The sequence below is a fragment of the Hyperolius riggenbachi genome, chromosome 9 (assembly GCF_040937935.1).
Source record: "Hyperolius riggenbachi isolate aHypRig1 chromosome 9, aHypRig1.pri, whole genome shotgun sequence".
Lineage (NCBI taxonomy): Eukaryota > Metazoa > Chordata > Amphibia > Anura > Hyperoliidae > Hyperolius > Hyperolius riggenbachi.
In genome coordinates, this window is record NC_090654.1 from 277,973,974 (window position 1) to 277,996,127 (window position 22,154).

General features: G+C 45.9%; 1 protein-coding gene across 2 annotated transcripts in view; it reads right to left on the reverse strand.

The window, feature by feature from the left end:
* UBR7 (ubiquitin protein ligase E3 component n-recognin 7) overlaps positions 1 to 22,154 on the reverse strand; it is a 48,111-nt gene that overhangs the window by 11,534 nt on the left and 14,423 nt on the right. For both annotated transcript variants that reach the window (XM_068254644.1, XM_068254645.1), the window contains 5 exons: positions 21,612 to 21,717; positions 19,802 to 19,998; positions 15,646 to 15,810; positions 6,249 to 6,408; positions 4,082 to 4,143 (listed from right to left, as the gene is read on the reverse strand). In XM_068254644.1, coding sequence (XP_068110745.1) covers positions 4,082 to 4,143; positions 6,249 to 6,408; positions 15,646 to 15,810; positions 19,802 to 19,998; positions 21,612 to 21,717 — 690 coding nt within the window. The remainder of the gene's footprint in view (positions 1 to 4,081; positions 4,144 to 6,248; positions 6,409 to 15,645; positions 15,811 to 19,801; positions 19,999 to 21,611; positions 21,718 to 22,154) is intronic.

Genomic DNA, 22,154 nt, shown 5'->3' on the forward strand with positions numbered 1-22,154 from the left:
CCATGGACCTACAAACCCTCACCAAACCGCACTGCAAGTTTGCTGGCTGTCCCACCTGTCACTTCTCCTTTTCAATATTATGTAACAAGAGGTGCCTCCAAGTATTAGGTAGCTAGAGGAAGCTCAGTATTAACCTCCCTGGCGGTACAATAAATCCGCCGGGGGGGGGGGCAGCGCAGCACTATTTAATTTTTTTTTTAAAGCATGTAGCTAGCCTAGATGCTTCCCCACTCCCTTCGCTATCCCTCCCACCCTTCCGATCGCCACCAGCGCTTTTACCCTGCAGGGAATCCCGTTCTGAACGGGATTCCCTGTATGGGCTTCCTTGTCGCCATGGCGACGATCGCAATGACGTCACCAGCGTCCTGACGTCATCGGGTGTTCCGATCCACCCCTCAGCGCTGCCTGGCACTGATTGGCCAGGCAGCGTACGGGGTCTGGGGGGGGGGGGGGCACGGCGAATCAGCGGGTAGCGGTAGCGATCATTATGCACACGTGTCAAATATATAACATTGCGTTCTTTCCCCATTTCATTAATTTTTATCTTTTGATTTTCTTTTAGGTCATAGACTAAATTACTGTTGAAATGAATAATAATCAGTTCTTGTATGACCAGTTTGTGTATCTGGCTTAAAGGGAAGGTTCAGGGAGGGTGGTTAAAAAATAAAAATCAATTTCCACTTACCTGGGGCTTCCTCCAGCCAGGCTGTGCCCTCGCCGCTGCTCCGCAGGCTCCCGGTGGTCTCCGGTGGCCAACCCGACCTGGCCAGGCCGGCTGCCAGGTCGGGCTCTTCTGCGCTCCAAGGCCCGGCACTTCTGCGTCCCACGCCGGCTCGCTGACGTCATCGGACTTCCTCCGGGCTGTACTGCGCAGGTGCAGTAGTTCTGAGCCTGCGCAGTACAGCCCGGAGAACGTCCGATGACGTCAGCGCGCCAGCGTGGGACGCAGAAGTGCCGGGCCTTGGAACGCAGAAGAGCCCGACCTGGCAGCCGGCCTGGCCAGGTCGGGTTGGCCACCGGAGACCACCAGGAGCCTGCAGAGCAGCGGCGAGGGCACAGCCTGGCTGCCACGGGCTGGAGGAAGCCCCAGGTAAGTGGAAATTGATTTTTATTTTTTTAGCCACCCTCCCTGAACCTTCCCTTTAAAGTGTAATGATGTGAAATTATGCTCATTTATTCCCACGCTGAGAATGACCTAACCAATAGCTGAAATATTTTAGCAAGCACATTAGCTAATACTTGGCAGAGGTCTCATAGTATGACTCATAGGTTAGAAAGAGAAAGTGAAAGCAGATTGCATTCCAGAAATTATTTCTGATGATGTAATATGCTATGACATACGCGTATGTTACTTAGCAGGATGAGTTAGTTTCATTTTCTGTTTAACACTATAAAGAGAGGTAACAGGACAGAACAGGCTGCTGCTGCTGCTCTTGCTTAAACGGTTTTCTGGGAACTGGTAATGTATCTCATGCAATTTTTTGGTGGACCTAATAATATGTTAGCAGATATCTTAGCCATAGGCATCTTAATCATATCCTTTTTATATGTAATATTTGTATATTCTCTGTACATTCTCACAAGAATACATTATATTTAGTGATAAATTCTCTTGTCTGCGTGTTCTGTTTATTTCAACCTGGGATATGCTAAAACAAATATATGCAAGCTTTCAGTGGCTTAATACCCATTGATATTAACAGATTAAAGTAGTAACGCTAAATGAAGAGTTGCACTTCTTTCTGTTAGTAATCCTACCTAATGTGTAGGAGCTGGCACACGCAGCTAGCAAAGTGCTAGCTGCGTGGTGTAGCAAAGAAAAAATGATGTAAATCGGCCCAGCAGGGCCTAAGCAGCACCCTCCGGCAGCTTACCCTGTGTCACACAAGGGGTTACCTCCAAGGAGTTTAAAGAGAATCTGTATTGTTAAAATCGCACAAAAGTAAACATACCAGTGCGTTAGGGGACATCTCCTATTCCCCTGTCACAATTTCGCCACTCCCCGCCGCATTAAAAGTGGTTAAAAACAGTTTTAAAAAGTTTGTTTATAAACAAACAAAATGGCCACCAAAACAGGAAGTAGGTTGATGTACAGTATGTCCACACATAGAAAATACATCCATACACAAGCAGGCTGTATACAGCCTTCCTTTTGAATCTCAAGAGATCATTTGTGTGTTTCTTTCCCCCCTGAGGGGGGAGTGCATAGCAGAACCACAACACTGAAGAACTTGGCAGCCTTCCAGACACAGGCTGACAAGTCTGACAAGGGAAAGATACATTGATTTATTACAGAGACTGTGATAGTACAAAGTGCTGCAGTAAGCCAGAACACATTAGAATAGCTTTTGGAACTTGTAGGATGATAAAAAACAGGATGCAATTTTTGTTACGGAGTCTCTTTAAAGCGGATCAGAGATGAAAAACTAACTATAACAAGTAACTTGTCTATATACCTTATGTTAAGTTTAGATGGTTTACACAGCAAATCTAGCTGCAAACGGTTTTAATAGAATATGATTATTTATTCCGGTGATAAAATGACAGCGGCCATGTTGTTTGTACACATTACACAGAGGCAGGCTTATCTGTATCTTGAGCCATCAGCCTAATCCCCTCTCCTACTCCCTCCTCCCCTCTGCCTCTGAAATCAATGGCTAGTAACACCCCCCTCCTCCTGCCCAGACTGAGCTCCCATGAGCCCTTGCTACTGCCTTGGCTCTCTGAAACCTGTGGGCGTGGCTTTTTTAGTTTATAGGGAATTAGAGTATTAAAACAAAAGTATTTGGCTCGAGGAATGCCCTATAAACAATAGGAAAGGAACACAATTATGCAATGTGTAAAAGTTCATCTCGGATCCACTTTAAGTAGCTACAGGTGCCCCTGGCTGAAGGGAGATCTGGTCAGTGGAATGCAGAGGTGAGTAACCTCTCATTTATACTCTCAGCAGGACTCTGCATAGGGAAGGAGGGAGGGAGGAGCTCTGGGAGGGGTGTGAGCCTTATGGTAAATCTGGCCCTGGTTTTGATCCAGTTGTCTGGAATCCCAATTTGGCCCTTGTTTAATGCTGGGAATACACCATCATTTTTTTTTCAGCAGATAGATGGTTCGATAGATAATTTCTGACATGTCCGATCTTAATTTTCGATCGTTTTTCTGATCGATTTCTCATAAAAAAAAAAAAAGTAAATGGAAATAAGAAAATCGATCGAACAGTAAATCAACTGAAAAATCTCACCGTGTATTCCCAGCATAGGTCACTCAAATCCTTAAGGTGGGTACACACGTCAGATAAAAGTCTTTGGAAAAGGCAAGATCACAGACCAATTTTACCCCCTTCCATGTAGTATGAGAGCCATACCTACACAGTCTATTCTATGGAGCTGAACTCCCCATCAGATAAAAATCTTTGCAAGATGCTGTACACACAGATGCTGTACACATGCAACAGATCAGTATCTGCAAAAGATCAGTTCCTGCAAAATGCATTCATAGTCTATGATATCTACAGATCCCATACACACCTTGTTTAATGGAAATTCATCTGCAGATCAGACAATTATCTGCCGATCTGAAGATCCAACCGGGTGGATCTGATCTACAGATAATTGTCTGTTAAACAAGGTGTGTATGATGATCTGCAGATATCATAGACTATGGATGCATTTTGCAGTAACGGATCTTTTGCAGGAACAGATCTTTTGCAGATACTGATCAGTTGCATGTGTACAGCATCTGTGTGTGCAGCATCTTGCAAAGATTTTTGTCTGATGGGGAGTTCAGCTCCATAGAATAGACTGTGTAGAGTATGGCTCTCATACTACATGGAAGGGGGTAAAATTGGCCTGCGATCTTTCATTTTCCAAAGACTTTTATCTGACGTGTGTATGCACCCTTACCCTTATCCATTTTCTCTGCTTCCAACACATCACCTTCAAGAACTGATTATTCACTTGCTGCCTAATATATGCCACCCATTAACTTGCTGCCCGTTCTATTCTACCCATTAAACACCACTGTACAAAATACTAGACAGGTCTTCTTCTGACAGTCATGCGGCAAAGACAACCAACCAGCTTACCTTCCCCTCATCTGCAAATCTCTTCAGATAATCTTTCAGCTCTGTCTTCAGGTCATTATATTCTGCAAGGGAAAAAAAAAACAAAAAAAACAAAAAAAAAACGAATCAGTAAAATATACCCCAAACAGCAAAGAAAGTTCCATGTGAGCCTGTTGTGTACACGGACAAAATATGGCTAAAGTAAAGACATTTCTCATTTGAAAGTCATTTTACAAATATACAATCTGGAGAGGGGTGGGCCAAGGCAAACCGTGGACCGAGAAAACATAAGGGAGACAAGATACCAGGAGCCAATAGTGCCATGTAGTAACACAGTGGGATAGTGGTTAGAGCTTCGCATTACAGAGCCGGGTGCCAGTTTGAATCCCAGCCAGGTCAACATCTGCATGGAGTTTGTATTTTCTCCCCGTGTCTGGGTGGGTTTCCGCCGGGCACTTCCGTTTCCTCCCACATCCCAAAAACATACAGCTAAGTTAATTGGCTCCCCCTTAAATTGGCCCTAGACTACGATACATACACTACATGATACATACATAGACATATGACTGTGGTAGTGACTAGAGTGTAAGCTCCTCTGAGGACAGTCAGTGACATGACAACAGTCTCTGTACAGTGCTGCAGAAGATGGCAGCGCTATATAAATACTAAATAATAATAATAAAACACCAGGATAAATAATGGAATGCGAGTCGGTCATGAATTTCAGAAAGAACCGACCGCAACCACCAATAAGGTCTGCAGAGAAATTCACGGCCCAGTTCGGGCATGAGAGGATTCTCAAAGGTTGTACTCCTGCCGATTAGGTAAGTCTTGGTAAAAACGGTTACGCTAAAAATACAACTCCCAAGGGGATGTAGTAAGTAACAGGTACATGTTTAACCACTTGAGGACCGTAGGCTTACACCCCCCTAGTGACCAGGCTATTTTACAATTTAGGCCACTGCAGTTTTAAGGCCTAGCTGCAGGGCCGTACAACTCCACACCCCCCCCCCTTTTCTGCCCACCAACAGAGATTTCTGTTGGTGGGATCTGATAGCTGCTGCAATATTTTTTTTATAAATATTATTCTTATTTCCTATTAAAAAAATGTAATTTTTCTTTAATTTACTGTCCCCACCATCCCTCCCTCCCTCAGCTTCTGCCTTAAAGGACAACTGAAGTGAGGGATATGGAGGCTGCCATATTTATTTCCTTTTATGTAATACCAGTTACTTGGCTGTCCTGCTGATCCTCTGAATCTTAGGCCCCATACACACATCAGACTATAGTCTTTTGAAAATGAAAGATCACAGACCAATCTTACCACCCTTCATGTAGTATGAGAGCCATACTCTACACAGTCTTTTCTATGGAGCTGAACTCCACATCAGAAAAAAATCTTTGCAAGATGCTGCACACACAGATGCTGTACAGACAAAAAAGATCAGTATCTGCAAAAGATCTGTTCCTGCAAAAGATCCGTTCCTGCAAAATGCATTCATAGTCTATGAGATCTGCAGATCATCATACACACATGATTTAACTGACATTCATCTGCAGATCAAGCAATCATCCGCAGATCTGAAAATCCATCCTGGTGGATCTGATATGCAGATGAATGGCAGTTAAATAATTTGTGTATGATGATCTGCAGATCTCATAGACTATCATTGCAATTTGCAGGAATGGATTTTTGGCAGGAACAGATCTTTTGCAGATACTGATCTTTTGTGTCTGTGCAGCATCTGTGTGTGCAGCATCTTGCAAAGATTTTTTTCTGATGTGGAGTTCAGCTCCATAGAAAAGACTGTGTAGAGTATGGCTCTCATACTACATGAAGGGTGGTAAGATTGGTCTGTGATCTTTCATTTTCCAAAGACTATAGTCTGATGTGTGTATGAGCCTTAATTCTTTAGCCATAGACCCTGAACTAGCATGCAGCAGATCAGGTGTTTGACATTATTGTCAAATCTGACAAGATTAACTGCATGCTTGTTTCTGGTGTGATTCAGCCACTACTGCAGCCAAACAGACCAGTAAGACTGCCAGGGAACTGGTATGGTTTAAAAAGGAAATAAATATGGCATCCTCCATATAGGTGTCACTTCAGCTGTCCTTTAAAATTCAGGTTTATTAGACCCCCTCTGCCTTCACCTAGCCATCCAAGTATGATCATTATGAATCTTACCGCAGATTAGCTCCACCTGCTGGACGTGGCTCATACTGCTCAGCGCTGCCATCAATGGATCCTTGTTATCCTGCACCTCCGACTTCCCTTTCTTTTCATAAGCCTGAACTGTGTCGTGGTCATCCAACAGGAAGAGAAGTCCATGCTCTGCATACAGTTTCTGGAAAGAAGACAAGCAATGGGGAAATCACAGAATCCGTCCAGCTGAATGTATGGTTTCAGTTAGAGGAGGAAAACTGGCTGACTCTGCAGCTGGAAGATCAGATATACATGGGTGAGCCTGAACAGAACTAAGCCTAGAATGGTAATATATAGGGAGATTCGTACCACCAGGGAGATCTCAATCTTTAGCAGTTCTGAGGCTGGGCGGGGCACTAAGCTGAGCTCCTGATCTTCCCCATTGGACAGCAAAGCCAAACTTCACAATGAAGGATCAACAGGGAGACATAAAAGGTCAGGGGGAGGGAGCTCCTTCTGACACTGCAGAGCTTACTCCTGACAGTTAGCAACAGCGGTGCAAGACCATGGTCCTGACAGTTTGCTGTCTGAACCTTGTTGCATTGTGGGAAATAATGGCTTTTTCCCAACTGCCAAGCAAGCAGTATCTCCCTCTGTGCATAGAACTCTCAGTAACGAACATTCCGTACAGATCACCTGGCCACACACCATACAATTAAAAGATCCAATTTTTCACCAATTCAATAATTTCGATCGGTTGTCCTGAAAAAGCGAGAGCTCTTTGTTTTCAATCGATAAATACAATCGAATTTCCCATTTTTGATTTTTGGAGATTGGACAGGTTTGAAAATTCAGACCAACTTTATCAAGAACTAGCTGATTGCCCGGCGTTGCCCGGGTATGTATTTGGCTAGTGTTGGCTCCGCCCACTTTTTCTAACCCTAACACACAATTACTCAATAACCAAGTTTGTGGGCTTTGCGGTCTTTGGAATCAATTTGCATTGAAATGAAAAAAATCTGATTGGCTGTTTGTGGCTCCACCCTCTTTTCTGAATTTGAACCCCAGTCACCCAATGACCAACTGTAGCAGGTTTAAGGCCTGTGCCATTAACAGTGCAAGAATGGCAGCAATTAAATATTCCCCTTGAGAAGCAATAGGTGAAGTTTGATTCACTTTTGTAGGCTCCACCCACTTTTCTGAATATTTAACCCAGTCACCCAGTGACCAACTGTGCAAATTTTGAGAACCCTGCCATTAACAGTGTAAGAATGGCTGCAATAGACATTTTCCCAGTGAAATTTGTATTTGTCTCCACCCACTAATGACCTGGAACTGCCCGCCCGTGTATGTATTTGACCGGTTTTGGCTCCGCCCACTTTTACTAACCCTAATGCACAAACACTCAATGACCAAGTTTGTGAGCTTTGGGGTCTTTGGCATCAATAATTTGTATATTCCCATAGAAATTAAACAAATCAGATTGGCGGTTAGCGGCTGCGCCACTCTCCAACATTTGAACCCCAGTCACCCAATGACCAACTATAGCAGGTTTGAGGCATCTGCTACAGCCCCGTTTCTATGGGCGTGCGATACGTGCAATCGCCCGGGGCACTTTATTGTGCTGCAGGAGGGGGGGGGGGGGCGCCGGAGCGGGGGAACGGCCATAATAGTTATAACTCACCTTCTTCATCCGTTCCCCCACAGTTTCAATATCTTTCCTCTCCCGGCGTCTGTCGCCTGGTAACAACACCCCCTGTGATGACGTACCGCATGTCATCACAGGAAGCGCTGTTACTAATTAGATAGATGCCGGGAAAGGAAGGACATTGAAGCAGCGCGGGTTCGGCGGAAGCAGGTGAGTTATTACTATTATGTCCGCTCCCCCCGCTCCTGCGCCCAACTCATGCCGCCCATACCTAACTAACCTAAACTGCGGGATCCTACCTAACACCTATATTGCGGGGCACCTACCTAACTAACCTAAACTGCAGGAACCTACCTAGCTAATCTAAACTGCAGGAACCTACCTATTTAACCTAAACTGCAGGAACCTACCTACCTAACTAACCTATACTGCGGGAACCTACCTAACTAACCTATACTGCGGGAACCTACCTAACTAACCTATACTGCGGGAACCTACCTAACTAACCTATACTGCGGGAACCTACCTAGCCAAGCTATACGCCGGGAACCTACCTAACTATCCTATACTGCCGGAACCTACCTATATAACCCATACTGGGGGAACCTACCTATTGAACCCATACTGGGGGAACCTACCTATCAAACCTATACTGCGGGAACCTACCTATCTAAACTATACTGCGGGAACCTACCTATCGAACCTATACTGCGGGAACCTACCTATCGAACCTATACTGCGGGCACCTACCTATCTAAACTATACTGGGAGCACCTACCTATCTAACCCACACTGGTGGCAACTATACAGGCTACCCTATACTGGAGGCACCTACGTAGCTAACCTGTACAACCTGTACTGTGGGCACCTATGCCTGGCTCCATGGGGGGGGGGGGATTTTCCCTTTGAAAATCAACAGGTGAATTTTGATTGGCTATTATAGGCTCCACCCACTTCCCTGAATATTAATCTCAGTCACCCAGTGACCATCTTGGCAAAGTTTGAGATCCCTGCCATTAACAGTGAAGAAGGGCTGCAGTTTACATTTTCCCAGTGAAATTTGTTTTTGGCTCTGCCCACTTTTTGTAAACTGGACACACAGTCACTCAATGACCATGTTTGTGAGTTTTGGGTCCTTGGCATCAATAATTTGTATTTTCCCAGTGAAATGAAACACATCTGATTGGCTGTTTGTGGCTCTATCCCAGGCATGGGCAAACTTGGCCCTCCAGCTGTTAAGGAACTACAAATCCCACAATGCATTTGCCTTTATGAGCCATGACTGTGGCTGTCAGACTCCTGCAATGCATTGTGGGACTTGTAGTTCCTCAACAGCTGGAGGGCCAAGTTTGCCCATGCCTGCTCTATCCCCTTTTCTGAATTTGAACCCCAGTGACCCAATGACCAACTGTATCAGGTTTGAGGATTGTGCCATTAATAGTGCAAGAATGGCAGCAATTTTAATATTCCCTTTGAAAATCAACAGGTGAATTTTGATTGGCTTTTTGTAGGCTCCACCCACTTTTCTGTATAATAATCTGTGCCATTAACAGTGCAAGAATGGCAGCAATGTAAATATTCCCCTTGAAAATCAAAAGATGAATTTTGATTGGCTGCTGTACACTCCACTCACTTTCCTGAATATTAATCCTAGTCACCCAGTGGCCAACTGTGTCAAGTTTGAGAACCCTGCCAACAACAGAATGGCTGAAATCAATCTAACAAATCTGATTGGCTGTTTGTGGCTCCACCGCCTTTAGTGAATTTGGTCCCCAGTCACCCAATTACTGACTATATCAGGTTTGAGGCCTCTGCCATTAACAGTGTAAGAATGGTAGCAATGTAAATATTCCCCATGAAAATCAATAGGTGAATTTTGATTGGCTGTTGTAGGCTCCACCCACATTTCTGAATAATAATCCCAGGCACTCGGTGGCCAATTGTGTCAAGTTTGGGAACCCTGCCATGTAAAAAATTAAGTTTCTTGCACCGCCCACTTTTTGTAACCTTGACATATAGTCACTAAATTACCAAGTTTATCAGCTTTGGGGTCCTTGGTATCAATACTTTGTATATCTGATTGGCTGTTTGTAGCTCCCCCCTTTCTGAATTTAAACCCCAGTCTCCCAGTGACCAGCTGTACCAGGTTTGAGGCATCTGCTATTAACAGTATAAGAATGGTTGCAGTTTAAATATTCCCTTTGAAAATCAAAAGTTGAATTTTGATTGGCTGTTGTAGGCTCCACCCACTTTCCAAAATCTTAATCTCATTCACCCAATGACCAACTGTGCAAAGTTTGACAACCCTGCCATTAACAGTGTAAGAATGGCTGCAGTTTATATTTTCCCTGTAAAATTTGTTTTTGGCTCCACCCACTTTGTGTAACCTTGTCACACAGTCACTCAATGACCAATTTTGTGAGCTTTCAGGTTCCTGGCATCAAAAATGTGTGAATGGAAGCAGTTTATCCAGCAAAGAAATCTGATTGGCTGTTTGTGGCCCCGCCCCTTTAGTGAATTTGGACCCCAGTCACCCAATGACTGACTGCAGCAAGTCTGAAGCCTCTGTCATAAACAGTGTAAGAATGGCAGCAGTTTAAATATTCCCTTTTAAATGCAATAGGTGAATTTTGATTGGCTGTTGTAGGCTCCACCCACTTTCCAAAATCTTAATCTCATTCACCCAGTGACCAAGTGTGGCAAGTTTGAGAACCCTGCGATTAACAGTGTAAGAATGGCTGCAGTTTACATTTTCCCATTTAAAATGAATGGCTGAATTTTGATTGGCTGTTTTATGCTCCGCCCGCTTTTCCTGGATTTGTAACCTCAGTCACCAAGTGACCAACTGTGCCAAGTGTGGGGACTCTGGCTTGATTACTGTGAGAATGGCAGCCTTTTACATTTTTTCCATTGACTTGAATAGGTGAAATCTGATTTGCTGTTTGTAGCTCCGCCCAGGTGTGCAGGGGGGCCGCGAGACCCCCAGAACATATCATCCCAGGTAGTAAGGGATCTGCATACCAAGTTTCGTTCAAATCGGTCAAGGGGTTTTCGAGTGATCGCGGCACATACACACACACACACACACACACACACACACACACACACATACATACACACACACATACATACATCCGATTTTATATATATAGATTGTAAGGTGTGTGATGGATCGTAAATTACTTGGACAGTTCCAATCAATTTTTTACTTAGCTTTCAATTATTTTATTCATGATTGGGGAAATATTGAACATAGGTGTGTGTGGTACATTGGTTAGATTTTTTAATTGTTACAATCAGTCAGAAAAATTGATTGTGATTCTTGAATTGTACAGATATTTTAAAACAAATTGTATGGTGTGTGGCAACCTTAAGATGTCAAAACTAGTGATACAATTCAGAAAATCAGGGAAAGGAAAGATTTTACAACGGGCAAACACCGATTAAAAAAAAAAAAAAAAAAAAAAAGTCTATAAATGAATATTGTAAATAAAATATGCAATTTTCTTTTGTTATTTTCACTACAGTTCCTCTTGAAAGTGTACCTGAGACAAAAAGGAGGAAATGATTTATACTTACCTGGGCCTCCCTCCAGCTCCCTTGCTGTCCTCCTTGTCCCCTCCAATGTGCTGCTGTCAGCCCTGTAAAGTCTGTGTCCCAGCTCAGAGTACTTTGCATGCGCAGGCTGTTAAGGCTGTAACTGCGCTTGCGCAGATTGCTCCCGACAGGAGCGCGATTGCATGTGTGCGCAGCCCTGAACAGAGCATGTGGAGTGGCCCACAACCCAGCCGTATCGTGGACTTCCCAGGAGCACAATGGAAGTGACCAGAAGGATGGTAAGGGAACTGACAGACTACAGGGGATTGGAGGAAGCCCCAGGTACAAAAAATAAAAAATAAAAAAATAAATAAATTATATTTTCCTCCCATCCATCTTGAGTTTATCTTAAAAGGGATACTGTAGGGGGTGGTCGGGGGAAAATGAGCTGAACTTACCCGGGGCTTCTAATGGTCCCCCGCAGACATCCTGTGTTGGCGCAGCCACTCACCGATGCTCCGGCCCCGCCTCCGGTTCACTTCTGGAATTTCAGACTTTAAAGTCAGAAAACCACTGCGCCTGCGTCGCTCTGTCCTCGCTCCCGCTGATGTCACCAGGATTGTACTGCGCAGACACAGACCATACTGGGCCTGCGCTGTGCGCTCTTGACGACATCAGCGGGATCGAGGACACGGCAGTGGTGGTTTTCAGACTTTAAAGTCTGAAATTCCAGAAGTGAACCGGAGGCGGGGCCGGAGCATCGGGGAGCGGCTGCGCGGGCACAGGATGTCTGCGGGGGACCATTAGAAGCCCCGGGTAAGTTCAACTCATTTTCCCCCGACCCCCTACAGTATCCCTGTAAAGCCCACCTGAAGTAAGAGGGATGTGGAAGCTGCCATATTTATTTCCTTTTAAACAATGCAGGTTGCTTGGCTGTCCTGCTGATCCTCTGCCTATAATACTTTCAGCCATAGACCCTGAACAAGCATGCATATCAGAGGTTTCTGACTGAAGGCAGACTAGATTAGCTGCATGCTTGTTTCTGATGTGATTTAGACACTCCTGCAGCCAAAGAGATCAGCAGGGCTGCCACGCAAAAGGCATAATTTAAAAGAAAATCAATATGGCAGCCTCCTTATCCCTCTCACTTCAGGTGTACTGTAAGACAGAACATGCAGCTCTCCTCCCATCTCCATAAGGGCTCTTTCACATTAGGGCAGATTTTGTGCGTTAACGCAAACGGCTAACATTTGCGTTAACCAAGGTAAAATGAAAGTCCATAGACTTTCATTTTACCTTTCACACCAGACGCTACGTTTTGATGCGTTGCGGTTCCGACGCACCCGGGCACAGTTTTTCGTCCAACGCACCCGCGAGCCGGCGTTTTCCGTCGGGTTTAATTACCAGCTACCGCCGCTGATTGTGTCGCACCGCAGATACCCGATGACACGCCGCAGGCAGACAACGCGTGCAGGAGAACGGCTTCTGCACGCGTTGTCTAATGTGAAAGAGCCCTAAGACAAATCAATAGGCTCCTTCTAAATTTGCATCAAACATGTGAATCACTGACAGTAACCTCCGATCATCTATTTTATCCCAATAAACTTCTATTGCTATAAAGTGTAACTGTCGGGCGTATAATCAATTATTTATTTTTATCTGGTAAACAAGTAATAAGGATGCTAACCAAGCAATCCAAAAGTTACAATCACTATTACTTTTCTTGTTGATAAATGATCGTTCCCCAGTTTACCTGACTCTTATTTGGTACACAAAAAGGAAGTTGCAGGGCATGCTGGGTTGTCCTTTTTTTTCTTCTCCACTTCCCCCGAGACGTAAAGAGACTCTGAAGCGAGAATAAATCTCGCTTCAGAGCTCAAAGTTAGCAGGGGCACGTGTGACCCTGCTAAACCACCGCTATCGCGCCGCTAAACGGGGGTCCCTTCACCCCCAAACCCCCCACTGCAACACTTGGTCGCAGACTTGGTCGCTCCTGGAGGCAGGGCTAACCGCCGCAGCCCTGCCTCCAGTCGCGTCTATCAGCGGCGCATCGCCGCCTCTCCCCCGCCCCTCTCAGTGAAGGAAGACAGAGGAGCGGGGGAGAGGCGGAGATACGTGCTGACAGACGCGCGTGGGGCAGGGCTGCGGCGGTTAGCCCTGCCCCAACCAGGAAGTGCTCCCCCGCTGCACCGAGGGGATTTGGGGATCAGGGACCACCGTTAAGCCGCGGGATAGCGGCGGTTTAGCAGGGGCACACATGCCCCTGCTATTTATGAGGTCTGAAGCGAGATTTATTCTCGCTTCAGACTCTCTTTAACTAATGCAGCCTGATTGGCTGAAGCCTCTTTCCCTCCTGTTTTCCCCTCCCACACCTCTGTTCCTCTCTGATTGGCCAATATTTATCATGCGGAGACAATGCACTTTCTAGAGTGAAGGGCGGGCAATGCATACACAATCAGGAGGAGAGTAAGAGAGGGAATTACATCATGATTGGCTTCAAAAAAGCTACACTTAAAGCGGAATAGAACCCTGCATTTCAACTTTGCTCTAAAACATTATTTACAGCATATTATATGCAACCAGCATTTTTTTTTTACTAGACCAGCATTGGAAGGGTTACACAGAGCTTTAAAGTTCCTGGAGATTTCTGCAGACGCATCCGAAGCTCAGATAGTTACATTTTGTTTACATAAATGTATCTAAAGGTAGCCATACACTGGTCGATTTGCCATTAGATCGACCAGCTGACAGATCCCTATCTGATCAAATCTTATCAGAGAGGGATCGTATGGCTGCCTTTACTGCAAACAGATTGTGAATCGATTTCAGCCTGAAACCGATCACAATCTGTTGAGCTGCTCCTGCCGCCTGTCCCCCCCCCCCCGTATACATTACCTGAAGCTGGCTCCCAGGCGTCTTCTCCACGCTGCACCGCACCGCTCTGTTCCGGCTCCATCCCGGCGCTTCCTGTGTCACTCCATGACCAGGAAGTTCAAATAGAGCGCCCTCTATTTGAACTTCCTGGTCACTGCAGTGACACAGGAAGCGCCGGGATGGAGCCGGAACAGAGCGGTGCAGCGCTGAGAAGACGCCCGGGAGCCAGCTTCAGGTAATGTATACCTGATCGGATGTCGCTAGCGACGCGCACCCTACCCACGGGCGATCGAGGGTAATTTCCCGCACGGCGCGATCGACGGACCGATCCGATTTCGGGAGGAAATCGGATCGGCGGGTACGTTTAGCGCGAACAATTGGCAGCAGATTCGATCCCAGGATCGAATCTGCTGTCGAAACGGCCGCAAATCGGGGCAGTGTATGGCCACCTTAAGTGTTGAATGTGACTCACTCTCTCTGACTGAGCTGGAGGACAGCCAAAGTGTGTAACATTCAACACTTAGATACATTTATGTAAACAAAATGTATCTATTTCAGCTTCGATACATCTGCAGAAATCTCCAGGAACTTTAAAACTCTGTGTAACCCTTCCAATGCTGGTCTAGTAAAAAAAAAAAAAAATGCTGGTTGCATATAATATACTGTAAATAATGTTTTAGAGCAAAGTTGAAATGCAGGGTTATATTCCGCTTTAAAATGGGAAATAAGGATTTTCTCTTTTTTCCTGTAGAAAAATCACTATGATCAAAATGTGGACCATGCAATACATGTGTTAAGTAGAGCAAGTATTTATCTACTTATATGTTTTTTTTTCTGAGCTAGTATGGCTGACAGCTCCTCTTTAAGGCCTGATGCACACCAAAAACCGCTAGCAGATCCGCAAAATGCTAGCAGATTTTAAAACGCTTTTTATTCTTTTTCTGTAGCGTTTCAGCTAGCATTTTGCGGTTTTGTGTAGCGGTTTTGGTGTAGTAGATTTCATGTATTGTTACAGTAAAGCTGTTACTGAACAGCTACTGTAACAAAAAACGCCTAGCAAACCGCTCTGAAGTGCCGTTTTTCAGAGCGGTTTGCGGTTTTCCTATACTTAACATTGAGGCAGAAACGCATCCGCAATCCAAAATCTGCAGCAGCCTGGGAGTATGCCAAAACGCCTCCCGCTCTGGTGTGCACCAGCCCATTGAAATACATTATCCAAGCGGATCCGCACCCGCAAGCGGATCGCAAACCGCAGCCGAACCACTCTGGTGTGCACTAGGCCACAGTCAGGGTCACCTTAAAGTGCACCTAAACCCTGTAATATACCCCACACATCTACTTACAATGCTGTAATCCTGAATGTTAAAAAAGGCTGCTTACCATGCATTCCGCACATCGGCAGAGCTGACAGCGCCAGCTGCTTGGCCAGTAGGTGGCGGAGCTGAGGGCCGTCCCCTGGCCCTTTCTGAATTCTTCCAGTTTACAGGCAGAGTTGGCTTTAACTTCTGTCTTCACCGCGCAGGACGTTTCCCCGTTACATGGTTTCTAAAAACAAAAATGGAGACAGTGAAACAAAAGAAAGGTGTACTGCCACAACCAGTCACCTTTAACCTCCTCAGCGGTAATCCCGAGTCAGGTTCGGGATGGAAATCCGAAGCTCAGAGCAGTAACCCTGAGCGAGTTATATGCAGGAGCTGCTGCAGATCTCTCTGTTGTATGCTTTTTTTTTTCCTTCTTGTTTTTAGAGTCTGAAAGCTTGTGAAAAAAAAAAATTGCATGGCTTTTAGACCCTAAATCCGGATATAATCATAATGCACGTCGACACGCAGCAGGCTGTGTTTACCTCTGTACTGTCACTCTTTGTGCACCCCCGCCTCCTGCATAGCTCTGGTCCCTGCCCACAACCCTTCCCTCCCCGGTGATTGGAGGGAAGGGACGTGGGCGGGGACCGGTGCTATGCAGGAGTCGGGGGGGGGGGGGGGTACGAGAGCAGCGAGAGTGACAGTACAGAGGTAAACACAGCCTGCTGCGTGTCGACAGCGCAACTGTGATTTATGGGGCATAGCAGAGCGCAGGGGAAACTTAGGGGGGACTTAGATCGCAACAGAGGCTGGGCAATTTAAAGTGAGCCAGAGATGAAGCACCCTCATGTAGTTTACCATATAGATTAGTGGGAACATTAGAGAAAACACCTACCCTGCTCTCCGTTTCATCCTTCACTGCTCAACCTGCTTGTTTTCAGCCCTGATAACATCCCTGACTGAGCATTCTGTCTGGCTTCGCTATAATGACTCAGCTATAATGATTCCTGAGCAGAGCCAGCAGGGGGCAGGCTTGGACTTGAAAAGACATGAGAGAACACAGACTGAGCTATAAATATTCCTGAGCAAACCCAGACTGAATGCTCAGTCGGTCAGTTTTATCAGGGCTGATTTGAAGCAAGCTGTGCAGTGCAGAATGAAACAGAGCAGGATAGGTGTTTTCTCTAATGTTCCCACTGATATATACAGTGATGTGAAAAACTATTTGCCCCCTTCCTGATTTCTTATTCTTTTGCATGTTTGTCACACTTAAATGTTTCTGCTCATCAAAAACCGTTAACTATTAGTCAAAGATAACATAATTGAACACAAAACGCAGTTTTAAATGATGTTTTTTATTATTTAGTGAGAAAAAAAAATAAAAAAAAAAACAACTCAAAACCTACATGCCCTGTGTGAAAAAGAAATTGCCCCCTGAACCTAATAACTGGTTGGGCCACCCTTAGCAGCAATAACTGCAATCAAGCATTTGCGATAACTTGCAACGAGTCTTTTACAGCGCTCGAGGAATTTTGGCCCACTCATCGTTGTTGTAATTCAGCTTTATTTGAGGGTTTTCTAGCATGAACTGCCTTTTTAAGGTCATGCCACAACATCTCAATAGGATTCAGGTCAGGACTTTGACTAGGCCACTCCAAAGTCTTCATTTTGTTTTTCTTCAGCCATTCAGAGGTGGATTTGCTGGTGTGTTTTGGGTCATTGTCCTGCTGCAGCACCCAAGATCGCTTCAGCTTGAGTTGACAAACAGATGGCCGGACATTCTCCTTCAGGATTTTTTTGGTAGACAGTAGAATTCATGGTTCCATTTATCACAGCAAGCCTTCCAGGTCCTGAAGCAGCAAAACAACCCCAGACCATCACACTACCACCACCATATTTTACTGTTGGTATGATGTTCTTTTGCTGAAATGCTGTGTTACTTCTACGCCAGATGTAACGTGACACGCACCTTCCAAAAAGTTAAATTTTTGTCTCGTTGGTCCACAAGGCATTTTCCCAAAAGTCTTGGCAATCATTAGGATGTTTTTTAGCAAAATTAAGACGAGCCTTAATGTTCTTTTTGCTTAAAAGTGGTTTGCGCCTTGGATATCTGCCATGCAGGCCGTTTTTGCCCAGTCTCTTTCTTATGGTGGAGTCATGAACAATGACCTTAATTGAGGCAAGTGAGGCCTGCAGTTCTTTAGATGTTGTCCTGGGGTCTATTGTGGCCTCTCGGATGAGTTTTCTCTGCGCTCTTGGGGTAATTTTGGTCGGCCGGCCACTCCTGGGAAGGTTCATCGCTTCCACCATCCTCCTGTGTCCCACGGCGGTCTCGCTGCAGCCCCTGGAACGCACAGGCGACAAATCCAACAGCCTGTGCAATAGTTACCTTTTCAGGCTCCAGTGGGGGTGCTGTTGCGGCTCTTCTGACAGATAGGCGGAAACAGCCGATCTCCGTCGGGTCCGCTCTACTGCTGCGCAGGAGACTTGCACCTGCGCAGTAGAGCAGCCCGACAGATTGGCTATTGCCGCCTATCTCCGCGGGAAGAGCGGATACTGCGTCTGCGCTGGAGCCACGGAAGTAAATATATACATCGCTAACGCTCCGGGAGGATTTTCGCCGCTGCCGTGGGACCGAGGAAGCCTCAATAGGATCCAGAGGCTTCCCCCACCCGAGGTGAGTACCCCCCCAGGGGACGTTTTTTCATTACAGATTTTCTTTAAAAGGGAACCTGAAGCGAGAGGGACATGGAGGCCGCCATATTTATTACCTTGTAAACAATGCCAGTTGCCTGGAAGCCCTGTTGATCTTCTGGCATAAAGTAGTGTGCGTCAAAACCCTGGAACAAGCATATTGCTATTCCAGTGAAACTCGAGTCAGAGTACCTGATGTGCTGCATGCTTGTTCAGGGTCTATAGCTAAAAGTATTAGGGCTCTTTCACATTAGGGCAGATTTTCTGCGTTTCAACGCAAAGGATAAAGTTTGCGTTACCCAAGGTGAAATGAAAGTCCATAGACTTTCATTTTAGCTTTCACATATAACGCAGCCTTTTTGTGCGTTGCGTTCCACTGCACCCAGGCGCAGTTTTTTGGCCAACGCTAGCTTTATGCGTTACAATGTTAGTCAATGTAAAACGCACACTATGCGCGTTTTTAATCCGTTAACGCAGGCAATCAGTCCCAGAATGCAACAGAGGAACAATGTAGAAAGTTGACAACTAAAAGAAAAAAAAATTACCTGCGTTTTTCTATGTGCAGTAACGGATTGAAAACGGATTAAAAACGCACACTCACTGCAGTGCAACGCATATCAAAACGCAGTAAAAGGCATACAACAAAACGTATGCTTTGAGCGTTCTCCAACGCAAGCTCTGATGTGAAAGAGCCCTTAGAGAAACAGGATCAGGGGGACTGCCAGGCAACTGGTATTGTTGAAAATGAAATACATATGGCAGCCTCCACATCGCTCTTCACTCGGGTTCCCTTTAAAGAGACTCCGTAACAAAAATTTCATCCGGTTTTCTTCCATCCTACAAGTTCCAAAATCTATTCTAATGTGTTCTGGCTTACTGCAGCACGTTCTACTATCACCATCTCTGTAATAAATCAACTCTCTCTCCTGTCAGACTTGTCGGCCTGTGTCTGGAAGGCTGCCAAGTTCTTCAGTGTTGTGGTTCTGTGATGCATCACCCCCCTCCAGGCCCCTCTCTGCACACTGCCTGTGTGTTATTTAGATTAGGGCAGCTTCTCTATTATCTTTTACAAGCTGGATAAATCCTCCTCTGAGCTGGCTGGGCTTTCACATACTGAGGAATTACATACAGGCAGAGCTGTCTGCACTCTGCAGGAAGAAACAGCCTGACACTTCAGTGGAAGATAGCTGCAGGGGGAAAGAAACACACAAATGATCTCGAGATTAAAAAGGAAGGGTGTATACAGCCTGCTTGTGTATGGATGTATTTTCTATGTGTGGACATACTGTACATCAACCTACTTCCTGTTTTGGTGCCATTTTGTTTGTTTATAAACAAACTTTTTAGAACTGTTTTTAACCACTTTTAATGCGGCGGGGATCAGCGAAATTGTGACAGAGGGGAATAGGAGATGTCCCCTAACGCACTGGTATGTTCACTTTTGTGCGATTTTAACAATACAGATTCTCTTTAAGAGCTTGGAAGTGGAGTTACCCAGCAAACATCTTTTACTTCCTGCTTTCAGCCACACAGAAGCATACCTGATCTGAGCTGGTACTGGCGGAGGGCGTGCAGCTTGGCTTTTCTTCCTCCTTGACTTCTGGTGGCTGCGATGTCTCCACCTTCACCTCTTCAGTTGTTATTGCTGGAGTGTTTGGAGCTTCAGCTGTTTCCACAAAGTCAACTTTAATCTCTTCCTGATCGGTTTCTGCCGGGGTGATTTTAGTGACGCCGGGAACTGTACAGGATCATTCGAGAGGGAGAGAGTTCAGAGAATGCAGCCTATCCCTTCACTAGAGACCAGTGACATCACTGAGAATGCAGCCCATCCCTTCACTAGAGACCAGTGACATCACTGAGAATGCAGCCTATCCCTTCACTAGAGACCAGTGACATCACTGAGAATGCAGCCCATCCCTTCACTAGAGACCAGTGACATCACTGAGAATGCAGCCTATCCATTCACTAGAGACCAGTGACGTCACTGAGAATGCAGCCTATCCATTCACTAGAGACCAGTGACGTCACTGAGAATGCAGCCTATCCATTCACTAGAGAGCAGTGACATCCCTGAGAATGCAGCCTATCCATTCACTAGAGACCAGTGACATCACTGAGAATACAGCCTATCCATTCACTACAGACCAAGACATCACTGAGAATGCAGCCTGAGCCTATCCAGTCACTAGAGACCAGGGACATCACTGAGAATGCAGCCTATCCATTCACTACAGACCAAGACATCACTGAGAATGCAGCCTATCCATTCACTAGAGACCAGGGACATCACTGAGAATGCAGCCTATCCATTCACTAGAGACCAGTGACATCACTGAGAGTGCAGCCTATCCCTTCACTAGAGACCAGTGACATCACTGAGAGTGCAGCCTATCCATTCACTAGAGACCAGTGACATCACTGAGTGCAGCCTATCCCTTCACTAGAGACCAGTGACATCACTGAGAGTGCAGCCTATCCCTTCACTAGAGACCAGTGACGTCACTGAGAATGCAGCCTATCCATTCACTAGAGACCAGTGACGTCACTGCAAATGCAGCCTATCCATTCACTAGAGACCAGTGACCTCACTGAGAATGCAGCCTATCCATTCACTAGAGACCAGTGACCTCACTGAGAATGCAGCCTATCCCTTCACTAGAGACCAGTGACCTCACTGAGAATGCAGCCTATCCCTTCACTAGAGACCAGTGACATCACTGAGAATGCAGCCTATCCCTTCACTAGAGACCAGTGACCTCACTGAGAATGCAGCCTATCCATTCACTAGAGACCAGTGGCATCACTGAGAATGCAGCCTATCCCTTCACTAGAGACCAGTGACATCACTGAGAATGCAGCCTATTCATTCACTAGAGACCAGTGACATCACTGAGAACGCAGCCAATCCATTCACTAGAGACCGGTGACATCAATGAGAATGCAGCCTATTCATTCACTAGAGACCAGTGACATCACTGAGAATGCAGCCTATCCATTCACTAGAGACCAGTGACGTCACTGCAAATGCAGCCTATCCATTTACTAGAGACCAGTGACATCACTGAGAATGCAGCCTATCCATTCACTAGAGACCAATGACATCACTGAGAATGCAGCCTATCCATTCACTAGAGACCAGTGACATCACTGAGAATGCAGCCTATCCATTCACTAGAGACCAGTGACATCACTGAGAATGCAGCCTATCCATTCACTAGAGACCAGTGACATCACTGAGAATGCAGCCTATCCATTCCCTAGAGACCAGTGACATCACTGAGAATGCAGCCTATCCATTCACTAGAGACCAGCGACATCACTGTAGCATGAAGCACATAAGAAGCCTCTTACCCCCTAGCTTGGAATTGTAGGCCCGGAGGAATGTGCAGCGTTCCATACAACCCTGGCACACCATCTCCTGGAAATCCACATGCTCTGGTGGCAATGTCCCAAGATGCTGAAACAAAGCAAAACAACAAACCCATAAGAGTTCAAGCTCAAAGAAACACATACTTAACAGAAATAAGTATCTAAGCAAGAAACACCAAATGCATTACAGGGAACCAGAGAGGAATGATTTTTTAAAATAGAAAAAGTTTATACATACCTGGGGCTTCTTCCAGCCCCATAAGCCTGGATCGCTCCCATGCCGCCATACTCCGCTTCCTGGATCCGCCGGTACCAGGCCCGTCACTTCTGGCGGACGCGGCCAATTGTCCGCATCACAGGGGCTCCCTCCATACCCGTATGCATGCGGCTGCGCAGTAGGCAGCCACACACGTACCTGTATGGAGGGAGCGCCCTGTGATGCGGAGAATTGGCCGCGTCCGCCGGCCGACTGGCGGTAATGACGGTACCCGGTATCGGCGGTTCCAGGCAGCGGAGGACGGCGGC